This window comes from Phacochoerus africanus, chromosome 11 (assembly GCF_016906955.1).
Source record: "Phacochoerus africanus isolate WHEZ1 chromosome 11, ROS_Pafr_v1, whole genome shotgun sequence".
Lineage (NCBI taxonomy): Eukaryota > Metazoa > Chordata > Mammalia > Artiodactyla > Suidae > Phacochoerus > Phacochoerus africanus.
The window spans coordinates 107053206-107065217 of record NC_062554.1 but is presented as its reverse complement, the minus strand read 5'-3'; the positions used below and the strand labels follow the sequence as shown (position 1 = coordinate 107065217).

Here is a 12012-nt window from a genome sequence, read left to right as displayed (position 1 = left end):
AAAGCTGGAGACAGACCCTTTGGGAGCACTAATGTGTAAGGGATCAGGGGACGGAAAGAGAAATGGAATAGGGGACGAGGCGGGGGGTATCAGTCCTGTGGGAGAGTTTTTTAGTCCCAGGGAATTGTGTCCTGGGAGCCAAGGAAAAGTCTCAAGAAGGTGGAATCATGCGAAACCCATGCCAAAAAATGTTCAAATAGAATATCCATTGCGTGCGGCAGTTTGAGGGTTGAGAGTCGTTACTGAGACCAGTGGTGGAGATGGAAGCCTTCTGACACAGAGATGGAGGAGAAACCAGGAAGAAACCGAGTGAGTGCAGACTGTCCGCTCAAGAACCTGGGCTAGGAAGTCAAAGGGAGGAAAGGAGTAGATGTGCAGAATAAAGTGTTTGGGGTTCCCCCCTTAAGTTGGGAGAAATCAGCAGGTTTGTATGTGACAGCATTGCTCCCAGGAGGTGAGAGGAGGGCACAATTTTCAGGGCAGAAGTATAAGAGAGAAGAGTAGGAATAGAGACAGATAAATTCATAGATGGAGTGCTCAGAAGGAGGGTTATTAAACCCCACCAACTGTATCCTTGAATATATACATGTAAAAACAAAACCCGGCACACCTGATTTTTCCAGCAGTGTTGTTTGCTACTGAAAGTGAAAAGGTAAGGAGAACAGGGATGTTAGAAGGGTGTTGAAGGCGCTTGTCCTCTAGGAGGAGAGGACACCAGCCAGGGACAGACAGAATTGCCAAGCAGCTGCGACAGCTCTGCTGCTGTGAGGTCAGAGGCTGGTCTCCCAGCAGAGGCAGCAGCGAACATTGCCTGCAATGTGTATGGATGAGAAACTGTAAGCAATGTTGGCTCGAGGTATCAAAAGTTCCACAGAGGGACAGACATTTGCCTGTGAATCTTTTTTAAAAAATTAAGTTCTGGAGTTCCCGTCATGGCTCAGTGGTTAACGAATGCGTCTAGGAACCATGAGGTTGCGGGTTCGATCCCTGGCCTTGCTCAGTGGGTTAAGGATCCAGCATTGCTGTGAGCTGTGGTGTAGGTTGCAGACGTGGCTCGGATCCCGCATTGCTGTGGCTCTGGTGTAGGCTGGCGGCTACAGCTGCAATAGACCCCTAGCCTGGGAACCTCCATATGCTGTGGGTGCCACCCTAGAAATGGCAAAAGGACAAAAAATAAATAAAAATAAAAAAATAAATTCTGAAGACCCTCCATCAAAATCTTGGACCCTCACAAGAGCATTCAGTGCTCAGGGCTGCTGAGCCACAGCCCCAAGGAGCCTGAGCATTGGACGGAGGCAAAAATCTCCCCAGGTTGCAGCAGGGCAAGTGCTGATTAGGTGAATAATTAATATATCACCAAGACCTGAGGCTCCCGCCTCCCTCAGTGGAAACGATGAGATAAACTCAAAAAGCAGCTTACTCTATGGTCTAATGATTAAACTTCCTGGGCCCTATCTCATTACAGCTAAGTTAAATGCCTACCAACTGGCCACTTAAACCCTTCCCCCCCCCCCACCCCCCGGATGATTAATTAGAGAACAAAATCTCCTGACTGGACTAACAACTAACTATTCTTCCTTCGCAGAGGTGGGGATTGGGGGGAGGGGGGGTACTTTTGTCCAGAGGACGAAATAGAGCTCAAGGTCTGATTCCATCCATTGCTAAGGCAGCAGAAGTGGGCTAATTCGCAGGAAGAGGGAATCACACCACCAGCCTTTCTTCCCTCTCCAGCCCCCAGGAGCTGGGTCAGAGCGTATTTACCCCTTATTTAACTAGACAGATCAACCACATTGCTGCTGGAGACCCGTCCTTAGCGGACCCATCACCCACCTCACCATCTGTACACCGCGGAGTTCCTCTGGAGGATTTGCTAGACTGTGCTTCGTGGAGGAGTACATCTCATTAGAGACCTTCAGGTGAGCGGCTGAGCCCACCCTTTCATGGTGACAAGAGAAAAAGCATCACTACCAACAGTATCATTCGAGAAATTACCTGAATTGAAGCCATCTATCTGGATTGGGGTAAAAAGTAGATTAAAAAAAAAAAAAATGGGTAATTCAATGCGTTGGCCACCTGGGTGGCAGGGGCTCCAGGCTCGTCCTAAGTTGGTGCGTAGCCGAGAGCACTTCCTTCGAATGAAGACATCAGATGTCGAGCCCAGCCTCAGCGATACCAGGCGTTTCGGGCTTCGCTTCTCAGGAACAAACCAGACAACCGGCTTTCTAAAGGGTTAACTGGCCTTACCCGAGCGCTCAGAGAGAGTTTACAGCATTGGGCACCTTTACGTGACTCACTCCTTACAAATGTAAATGCACGAGCTCGCGGTAGGTCCCGACCAGCCCCCTCGCCCGTGAGCAGACACCTACCTCCGGGACTAGCCCTGACGCCTCCCGCCCCCAGCGCACTGCTCGGGTCGCTCACCCGGAGGCAGCCTGCGCTGGGAATGGGAAGAGCCACAACCCCGTCGCGTCCGCAGATGCAGCCTTAAAACAAAAGAGGTACGGGGGAGGGTGGGATCTGGACCTCACCCACTCCCCGCCAAGTAGGGGGCACCCGCCCCCTCCGCCCCGGCTCCCGGTATGCGCATGAGCAAAAGGCGCCTCCCTAGGTTCCTCCCAGGGCGAAACTTTCTAATTCCCTTCTTTGGGCTCCGGGGCTGCCAGGCGCCGGGAGAGCGCTCGTCCTGCCGGGTGAGCAGAACAAAGTGGCGGCTCGATTTTTCTCTTCCCACTCTCCCACCCCCTGCTTCCGTGGGAGCGGCAGGAAATGCGAGGGCCGCTCTCCTCTCTCTGAACATTTGCCTTTTTTCTCTCCACCTCTCCAGAAAGGAAGACGGGGGAAACAGAGCCGGCGGCTCGGCGGCGGTGTCCTCCCCTCCTCTGCCTTGTCCCCTCGGTTGCAGGCACTGGACATGGGGCGGCTCCAGGTGTTCGCGCTGAGTTTCCTAGGTAATTCCGAGGAAGAGGTGGGGAGGGGGTGGTGGGCTTAGACGTGGGAGAAGAAAAACCAAGCGGTTGGACCCAGCTTCGTGGAAGCCAGGGGGATCAGGAGAGGGACTGGGTGGCAATTCTGCGCTGGAATTAAACAACAGCTCCCTCGGTGGTGGCCGAGGACTGCGCGCGAGGATCTCGTGCGACCGACCGCTTCCCCAGGGGCTGTGCCCAGAGCTCAGGGTGCTCCCGCGGTCACCGATCTGTGCTTTGCACCTCTGGCCCTTTCTCGGTGGGTCTCTCCATTGCTGGGATCGTTCTCCATGAGGCGGAGGGCTCTCCAGGAGCCCATTTCCCGGAAAAGTGCCCGAGCTGAGCACAGACTAAGTCCTGGGAACAGATTGGGGCCATGTGGCTTTAATTAACCATCGCCGTTTGCCCCCGGATGGCGCCAGAAACAGCTGGACGGGGAGCTTCCCTGGAATGACGAATTGTTGAAGCCGATCCAAAGCCGCAGGGACTGTCCACTCATCCCTCGAGAAAGTGGCGTCACCGGCGAGCCCCAGCATCTCTCTTCCCCCGGCGAAGTGCCTGCAACCTCTGAGCGTGCACACACACACTAGCCCCTCCACTCACAAATTTCTGTGTGCGCAATTGCGCAGACACCGAGGATGCACAGGCTGCCTACCGCGTGCAGGCGTGTGGCGTTTGGCCATCTGCCTCCCTGAGCCCAGGTGCAGGCACCTCCAAGTGGCCGGTCTGCCCCTCCACCTTGTGTGGCTGATGCTGCTTCCCGGGACAGATCAGGGTGGGCGCGAGTGTGGGCGGGTTTCCAGGGACCGGTGCTGTCCACTGCTGGGCAAACCTGATGTTCGTTTGTTCTTTTTGGTTCTGTATCCTCCTGTCCACATCCTGCCTTCCCCGGCCTCGTTCATCTCTCCATTGTGTTTCTTTTCTGTGTATTCTGCGTTTTTCTGAATCTACTCTGTCCCCGCCCCTGCCTTTCCTATGGCTGGGACTCCCGCTCTCTGCTTGTGCCCTATGCTGTTGTCTGCCCCTTCCACAGCCCTATGCGGAGCCCAAGTGAGCGCTCAAGAACCCGAGTTCAGCTACGGCTGCGCAGAGGGCAGCTGCTACCCGGCCACCGGCGACCTTCTCATCGGCCGAGCGCAGAAGCTCTCGGTGACCTCGACCTGCGGGCTTCACAAGCCGGAGCCATACTGCATCGTCAGCCACCTGCAGGTGAGGGCGGAGAGATGGCTCCAGGCTCCGCGCGCCTCCTCCAGTCCAGACCAAAGGGGAAGGCCCAAGGGACTCCGCATCCTGCCAGCTCTCCAGATAGGAAGCTCGGCAGCCAGGGAGCCCCGGGATTAGGCTGGTAGCTCGCCCTTTTGCCACATCTCAGTTTGCACAGTTGCATCCGCCAAACATTTCCTGCCGCCGCCGCCACACAGTGTGAAAAGACAGGGCTGCAGACAGAACTGGCCCCTGCCCGGTGCCCTGACCCAGAGCCTTCAAAAGCCCCGTGTCTTGTTTAGTTTTGTTTTTTAGCCTTTCCTCTTTGGAAGTGTGTATAAGAGGTGATTTATCTTCTTCTTTTTTAAATAGTGAGTTTTTCCCACGTCTTTCACTTGGTTGGAGGATACTCCAGCACTGAGAGACAGACGCTTAGCAAGGTCGCTCGAATCACTGTACCTGTTTTTCTCTCCTCCTTTGGTGGTGTTCCCATCTACCTCCATTAGATACCAGAAGCAGATGCCTGCTTTTTCAAAATGCCCTGGTTGCCATGGTACCCTGATAGAGGAGGACCAAAAATGAAATTTCAGAGTGTTATCTGTTTCTAAAAGTAGACCCAGATCTTAGATTTAAAAGGACGCATTTTAAATAAAACTAATTTCTTTTTAAAAGACACAAAGTATAAACTACCCAGAATCAGAATCCCTTTCTTTTGTTTTTAAAAGGAGACTGATATCTGGCCTTTAACGAAAGTAGAAGGGCTGTCTCCAGTGCAGGGCAAGTTCCAAGCCAGTTGCTCTAAATTTGGTCACTCCACAGACCTATATCTGCCCTTCAGGAGGAAGAGCAATGTTGTGTGGTTTGCATATAGATGCCTTAAAATGGAGTCACTTTTGCAAAGCAAAAAGAGAGCCCATTCTGTAGACCTGAAAAATTAAACCAAAGGAATGTGGTAAAGTGGATTCCACTCATTTGCTTCCAGGTTTATACAGAGATGTCTAGACTGCTTCCTCCTGATTAGAATGGAGGCTATAATTAAACTTTTTTTAAGTTCTGGTAATTGTTCTCTGGTATTAGTTTCCTTGACTACGAGTTAATGAAGGCAGTGGATGTTACCTTTTCTAATATTAGCATGTAAATTTTACCTAAAATGTTGTGCTAACATTTAGCTCAAAGGCCAGGACATCCTGTAAATGAATCACCAGATCCCGAAACCAGCCTTGACCAGACTAAGAATTCGACTATTGGTCTTAAAAGCAAGTCGAGCCAGACTCTCTATGTTCATATGATCAGCCAGGAAACCGTGGCATGCACTTCGCAAGTATCAGAGCCTAAAGAAAGGGACTTTGCTCAAGTACACTGAGAAAGTGTACTTCTCTCAAATGCTGAACAGGTATAAAAATTGGGGCAGGAAGCATAAGTGTTTTGTCCAGGGTCGTATTGCATCCCTGACTTCTGGCCTCAGTTTTCTAGTTAGAACATCTTGCCACTCTCTAGGTCCTTTAAGGAGAAAGGCGATGATTTATAGCTAGCTAAATAAATACAGATGTAAAAATATAGTGAGTTGATACTGTTCTTATAAAGAGATCAGTGTTGTTTAAATGTTGTTTGTTGGCATTCCTGTAGTGGCTCAGTGGTTAAGGAATCCGACTAGGAACCATGAGGTTGCAGGTTCGATCCCTGGCCTTGCTCGGTGGGTTAAGGATCTGGTGTTGCCGTGAGCCGTGAGCAGACGCAGCTTGGATCTGGCCTTGCTGCGGCTGTGGCGTAGGCCGGCAGCTACAGCTCCGATTAAACCCCTAGCCTGGGAATCTCCATGTGCCACGGGTGCAGCCCCGAAAAGACAAAAGACAAAAAAAAATAATAAATAAATAAATGTTGTTTGTAAATGTATGTGGGTCTTTATAGATTTCAGTCTCAGCATCATTTTCAGACTTAAGATGCATTTTAGGAGTTCCCGTCGTGGCTCAGTGGTTAACGAATCTGACTTCAGGTTTGATCCCTGGCCTTGCTCAGTAGGTTAAGGATCCGGTGTTGCCGTGAGCTGTGGTGTAGGTTGCAGATGTGGCTTGGATACCGCGTTGCTGTGGCTCTGGCATAGGCCGGTGGCTACAGCTCCGATTAGACCCCTAGTCTGGGAACCTCCACATGCTGTGGGAGCAGCCCAAGAAATGGCAGAAAGACCAAAAAAAAAAAGAAAAAAAGAAGATGCATTTTAGAAAAACCGAGAGAGGAAGTTCCCACTGTGATGTGGGTTAAGAACCTGACTGCAGCAGCTCTGGTCCCTGTGGTACAGGTTCGAGAACTTCCTGGTGCAGTAGGTTAAAAGATCCAGCATTGTCGCAGCAGTCCCTGGCCTGGGAACTTCCACGTGCTGTAGGTGAGGCCATAAAAAAAAAAGCAAAGAAGATTGAGGGAGAGAGCAGCAGTTGATGTGGCGAAGGGAACTATTAAGGGATGCGGTTTATGATTCACCATGATGGAGTGGAAAGAGGACTCTTTTAACTTTCCTGACCAACTGCCAGGGTGGCTGTGACCCCATTTTAGGGGAGAGGAAAATGAGAAGCGAGAAATTCAAAGCCACTTTAAAACTATTTTATTAAGTCTGTCTTCCTTCTGGTTTAGGTCCAATTTGGTGTTCTTTGAGTTGGTCCTCGTTTCCAGTGCTCCCAACGTGGTAGGACATGTTGGGAAGGCTCCTGGTGACCCCTTCCCAGATATTCTGAGCAGTTTGTAGGTTGGCCTGCATGCCACGAGCCTGATTCACTGCTGAGGCAGAGTAGAAGCTAAGAAATCTTGATCTGTAGTTCCCAAAGCTGCTTAAATATGTCTGCCTAATACTTGGTTTCTGTCTTCTATAGGTTTTAGAAAATCAGGCCAATTGAATTGTTCTTTTTTTCTTTCATTTTTAGCTTACTTTATGTCAGCAAAAGTTCTCTTAAGACCTCCGCTGCATTTTGCTTTAAGAGTAAGCTTCTCCAGCTATTCATTGAGATTAAGGCTTAAGCCTAGAAATTTCATTTTGATTAAATTAATAGCTTGTGGAAACAATGCCTTCTTTTACTTTTGACCTTGAATTTGCAAGAGTAGAGGAAAATTTCAGGAGTATTTCATACTCAGCAAGTTAAAAAAAATGAAAGATGTGATATGTCATTTAAGTAATTTTGGCACTTTCACTTCTCTTGAAACAAGTAGGTTTGGTTTTGGTATTGTGGGCTTGATTGTGTGTGTGTGCGCGATTGCTTCCTAGACCCATGAAACCAACTTTACTTGCAGGAGGACAAAAAATGCTTCATATGCGACTCGCAAGATCCTTATCATGAAACCCTTAATCCTGACAGTCATCTCATTGAAAATGTGGTCACCACATTTGCTCCAAACCGCCTGAAGATTTGGTGGCAATCCGAAAATGGTAAGTGGTTGGTGTGGGAATAAGCCCTGTGGAGTGTGATTGGTCACCTGGAAGGGGCTGACAGGCTCCTGGGTGTTTGTAATTACCACTGGTTTCTCTATCCTGGAATTACGGCCTTTGACAGATTTACTGCCTGAAGCCCTAACTTCTCTTGGTAAAATCAATCATTCTTCCTGAAACATGCCCTTCCTATAAGAAAGAAGTCTTTCATGCTAGACCAAAGGAGTATTTCATAGTCTTCATCCCAAGGGGGCTTGGGGAGTGTGGGCATGTGCTGGGGGCAGTCCTGGGAGGGCGTGGGAAGGCCCTGCACTGTCTCAGACCCTTCTTCCTCCATGAGACATAGTATCTTCCATTTTGATCTATCCCAAAGCCAAGGGCAGAATCAGTGCCTACCACCTTCCTTCCATCTAGAGGACACTTAATTATAGTACTAAGAACATGTGTTAATTTTTTTTTGACTCTCAACATGGATAATGGCCCCAAGTCAATGTTTCCAGTGAGTGTGTAAATACAATCCTTTTTCCTTTGATTGCCTTTTGGGTTTTGGTCTAATAAATCCGTCAAATATCATGATACTATGAGTGGTGAAACTCAGCCCAAATTAGTTTTGCATTTATTTGTTTCAAACTTGAACGCTGAAATTTGGGGATGAAAGGGAGAGTTACGGTGTTTGTTAATGACCAGTGAATGTACCGTTAGATCTTTTTTTTCTTTTTTTTTTTTTAAATAGTATTCTTGAGAAATATCTCAAAGCAGCGAATCTAAGTCTGGCTGGGGAAAGCATGGCCACTGCTAGATGCCTTTATTAGATGCCCTATAAAGCTTTGGGATGTTTTGCAGTCATTTATTATTCTGTAAAGAGGAACTCCCTTAAAAGACGTCTTTGTCATTGATTATGAAATTGCACATGCTTTCGAAAAAACGATTGGTTTCTGGAAACTTGGAGCCTTGGGACCCCATTGGTTATCAACTTGATGGAGATGGACTAGACCTCAGAAAATATAGCCATTAGTGCCTTGTTAATTCTTAGAGGAGGACCTCTTAGTTGATAATTGAGTGTGAAAGGGCAATTTCTCTACATCTGCACTTGAACCATGGGGGACTTCTGCAATAGCAGAGAGCTTATTGCAAACGTGGCATGTTTCCGACTGTCCATGTTCTTGCGGTGACATGGGAAGACAGTTAGAAGGACACCCCAGAGTTCGCTGGTGGCTCAGCAGGTTAGCCATCTGGCGTTGTCGCTGCTGCAGTGCGGGTTCCATCCCTGACCTGGGAATTTCTGTAGTGCCTCAACATTAGTATTGGGTTGATAGACAGTCAAATAGTTCATCATGGGCAATGGTTCTAGAGGAGGGTTTTTCTTGGTGACACGAGGAGCTAATCAGTGTCTACAGCTTTGCGTTCGTGGGGCAGGGGAAGCCAAATGCCAGAAAGGAGATTTTCAAATAGAGGGGCTTGAGGGCTCTGTCACTCTGTCACAAGAGATTAGATGAGATTAGACTGATGGAACTTAGTCTTTAGAAAGCCAGACCAACTGTTACTGTCCCCTGTCATCTCTATGTCGTCTGATAGTTCACAATGGGAGACTTTCTTTATGAATGCGATTTTATCTATTTTCTGCGTGCTGTCCACGTGCAGCTTTGCGTGACGCATTAAATTATTGATGCTCAAGCTCAGAAATGGGCTGGGCATGTGCAGCTACTTTTAACTTCGCATTTATGATGCTTTTTTCCTGGGTCTGACAAAAATCAAATACACCGTAGAGGAATGATCTCGTTTCTTGACTCCATGGATTTTTCTTCCCATATTTAAAAAACCCCCCAAAATCCCTGCAGTACTTTATCAGGTTAGACATCTACAATGGAATGTTCTTTCAAAGCTCACATGGCCACATATGTTCTTCTGTTACAGAACAGGCCCCAGTCTTTCTCCTACTTTACATTATTTCATTATCTCTTCATTTTAAGCAAATAGCGCAGGTTTTTCAGAGCCTGGGAAAGGAGAGGCAGCGTTGCTCCACTAACATTTCGCTCAAAAAGATACGCTGAGAGTAAGTTTGCAATACGGCTCTTTTTAATAAGTGAGATAAGGTTAGTTCGTGTGATGATAATGTTTTTCTTTAACATTCCAACTAACTCATATCCGTTCCAGGGACCACTTCCCCCCTCCCCCACCCCCACCCCCAATTGGCTTGGCAGTTTTCCAGTGGGAGAGTTTATTTCAAAAGTCCTACTGATTTCCTGAAAACACACCAGCCTGTGACATGATTCATTCTGACACATTCCTGTCTTCCTGCATTTAAGACTTCTTTTGCTCCAATAGATGGACCCCCAAAAGCTCTCACGAGCACGGGAAGCATGCAAAGGTGTCCTTTTCCAAATGGGCAGGCTTGAGGGCCCAAGGGATTGGGGAGGAGGTGTTTTCTGTCTCAGGAATTCCAGTGGCCTTTTTCGCCAGTTAACGTAGGACGGGTCGACCCCCAGGGCATAGTGCAAAGGCCCATTTGTTTGTTCAGGCTCTCCCCTGAAAGGGGAGATATTAGTATTTGTTCTGGGCCAGTTTATTTATTTGACCCAGTCTTTGTCTCTTTGGCATTGTTTTTCAATGGTGGAAATGCATCCAAAGGCTTCTCCATTGGGGATAGGTTTTTCTAAACTGGAGTGGAGCTAACATATGTGGTGGACTTGTATTTGTTTTCTTTGCTGCTGCGTAGAAAAAAGCGAGTATTTGTGTTTCTGCTGGAAGAGGACTGTGACTCTGTGCCTTGGACCCCAAGCCGAACCCCTCCTGTGCACAGGAAATGCCCCTTCTTGTTTCCCCTTTGAGAGTCCTTTGGCTTAGAGGGTTGGGAAGACTTCTTTTTTTTTTTTTTTTCCCTGACCAAAAGAGTCTTTCATGATAGCAACTAAAGGCATTCTGGTTCAGGTAGCAGATTGAGTATGTTGCACGATGTTCAGGCAACTGAAGAATCATTCTGACATGTGCTTTATCACCTAAGTAGAGCCAGAGGTTTATCACTCTGTTATCATCAGCTGACGATGGACTACAGAAAGAATTTCTATGAGGAGCATAAAGATAGTTTAAGAAAATCATCTCAATTGTTCACAGATGTTCCTGTTTACCTTGCTGTTTCCTTTTGTCTCTTTTTTTAAAAAAAAAATCTTCTTAGGTGTGGAAAATGTAACGATCCAGTTGGATTTGGAAGCAGAATTCCATTTTACTCATCTCATAATGACCTTCAAGGTAAGGAATCCATGGCTTTCCTACCAATGAGAGCCCTGTGTAATTCCTCTTTCTAAATGGATGGCTGGGAGTTCCTGTCATGGCGCAGTGGTTAACAAATCCAACAAGCAACCATGAGGTTGCGGGTTCGATCCCTGGCCTTGTTCAGTGGGTTAAGGATCCGGCGTTGCCATGAGCTGTGGTGTAGGTTGCAGACACGGCTTGGATCCCACGTTGCTGTGGCTGTGGTGTAGGCCGGTGGCTACAGTTCCAATTAGACCCCTAGCCTGGGAATCTCCATATGCCGCAGGAGTGGCCCTAGAAATGGCGAAAAAGACAAAAAATAATAATAATAATAAAAGTGGATGGCTGTTGAAAGTTGGTCTCAGTAGGAACTTAAACATTATTGTTGCTGTAAATTGGGATAAATCAAGCCACTTTTAAAGAAGGGTATGAATAACTACGCTTAATAGACACTCTGTCTTGATGGCAATAAGAGAGCCACTTTTCTAAGATGATTTGACTCGGAGTTCCCATCATGGCTCAGTGGTTAGCAAACCTGACTAAGAATTCATTGCAGGTTTGATCCTTGGCCTCACTCAGTGGGTTAAGGATCTGGCATTGCCGTGAGCTGTGGTGTAGGTCGCAGACACGGCTCGGATCTGGCATTGCTGTGTCTCTGGCATAGGCTGGTGGCTATGGCTCCGATAGACCCCTAGCCTGGCAACCTCCATATGCCATGAGTGTGGCCCTAGAAAAGAGACAAAAAGACAAAAAATAAAATAAGATGATTGACTGGAGACTTTTTATTAGCTATCTTTTTACTTCCCCATGGAGAGAGGCAGCTCTGACTTGCTCCCAAAACCACAATAAAACATCTGGAGGGTAAATCCCTGCTTCCTTGTGTTGATGTTTTAGTGCCGAGTTTGGAAACTGAAAAGGAAGTGTGTTATCTTTAGTTTTCAAGGTTTTGCACAATTTGTGGGAACGGCCTTACAGTTCCTTAAGAAATGTGCACGCCTCCTTCACTGTGGCGTTTTCCCATCCTTTCTCTTTTGGAGATGTAAAATGACTCCAGGACTAGGGAATGTCTCGGTACAAAGTCCCTTTGTTTCGTCCTAAGCAGCTGCCTGGAAATGACAGGCCTCACATGGCTTAAAGTACATGTTGGCGCACACGAAACCCATGATTTACTTATTGCTTCTCAGA

At 47.7% G+C, this 12012-nt stretch overlaps 1 protein-coding gene across 2 annotated transcripts in view; it reads left to right on the top strand.

Moving 5' to 3' along the window:
- The first annotated feature begins 2372 nt into the window (after positions 1-2372).
- Positions 2373-12012, top strand: part of LAMB1 (laminin subunit beta 1) — a 77237-nt gene continuing 67597 nt past the window's right edge. Inside the window, exons 1-5 of one of the 2 annotated variants that reach the window (XM_047751749.1) lie at positions 2373-2498; positions 2825-2948; positions 3997-4172; positions 7443-7578; positions 10751-10824. In XM_047751749.1, coding sequence (XP_047607705.1) covers positions 2912-2948; positions 3997-4172; positions 7443-7578; positions 10751-10824 — 423 coding nt within the window. In that variant the 5' untranslated portion in view covers positions 2373-2498; positions 2825-2911. Of the gene's footprint in view, positions 2499-2604; positions 2691-2824; positions 2949-3996; positions 4173-7442; positions 7579-10750; positions 10825-12012 lie in introns of those variants that run through there. The other variant, XM_047751748.1, reaches the window with a different exon arrangement.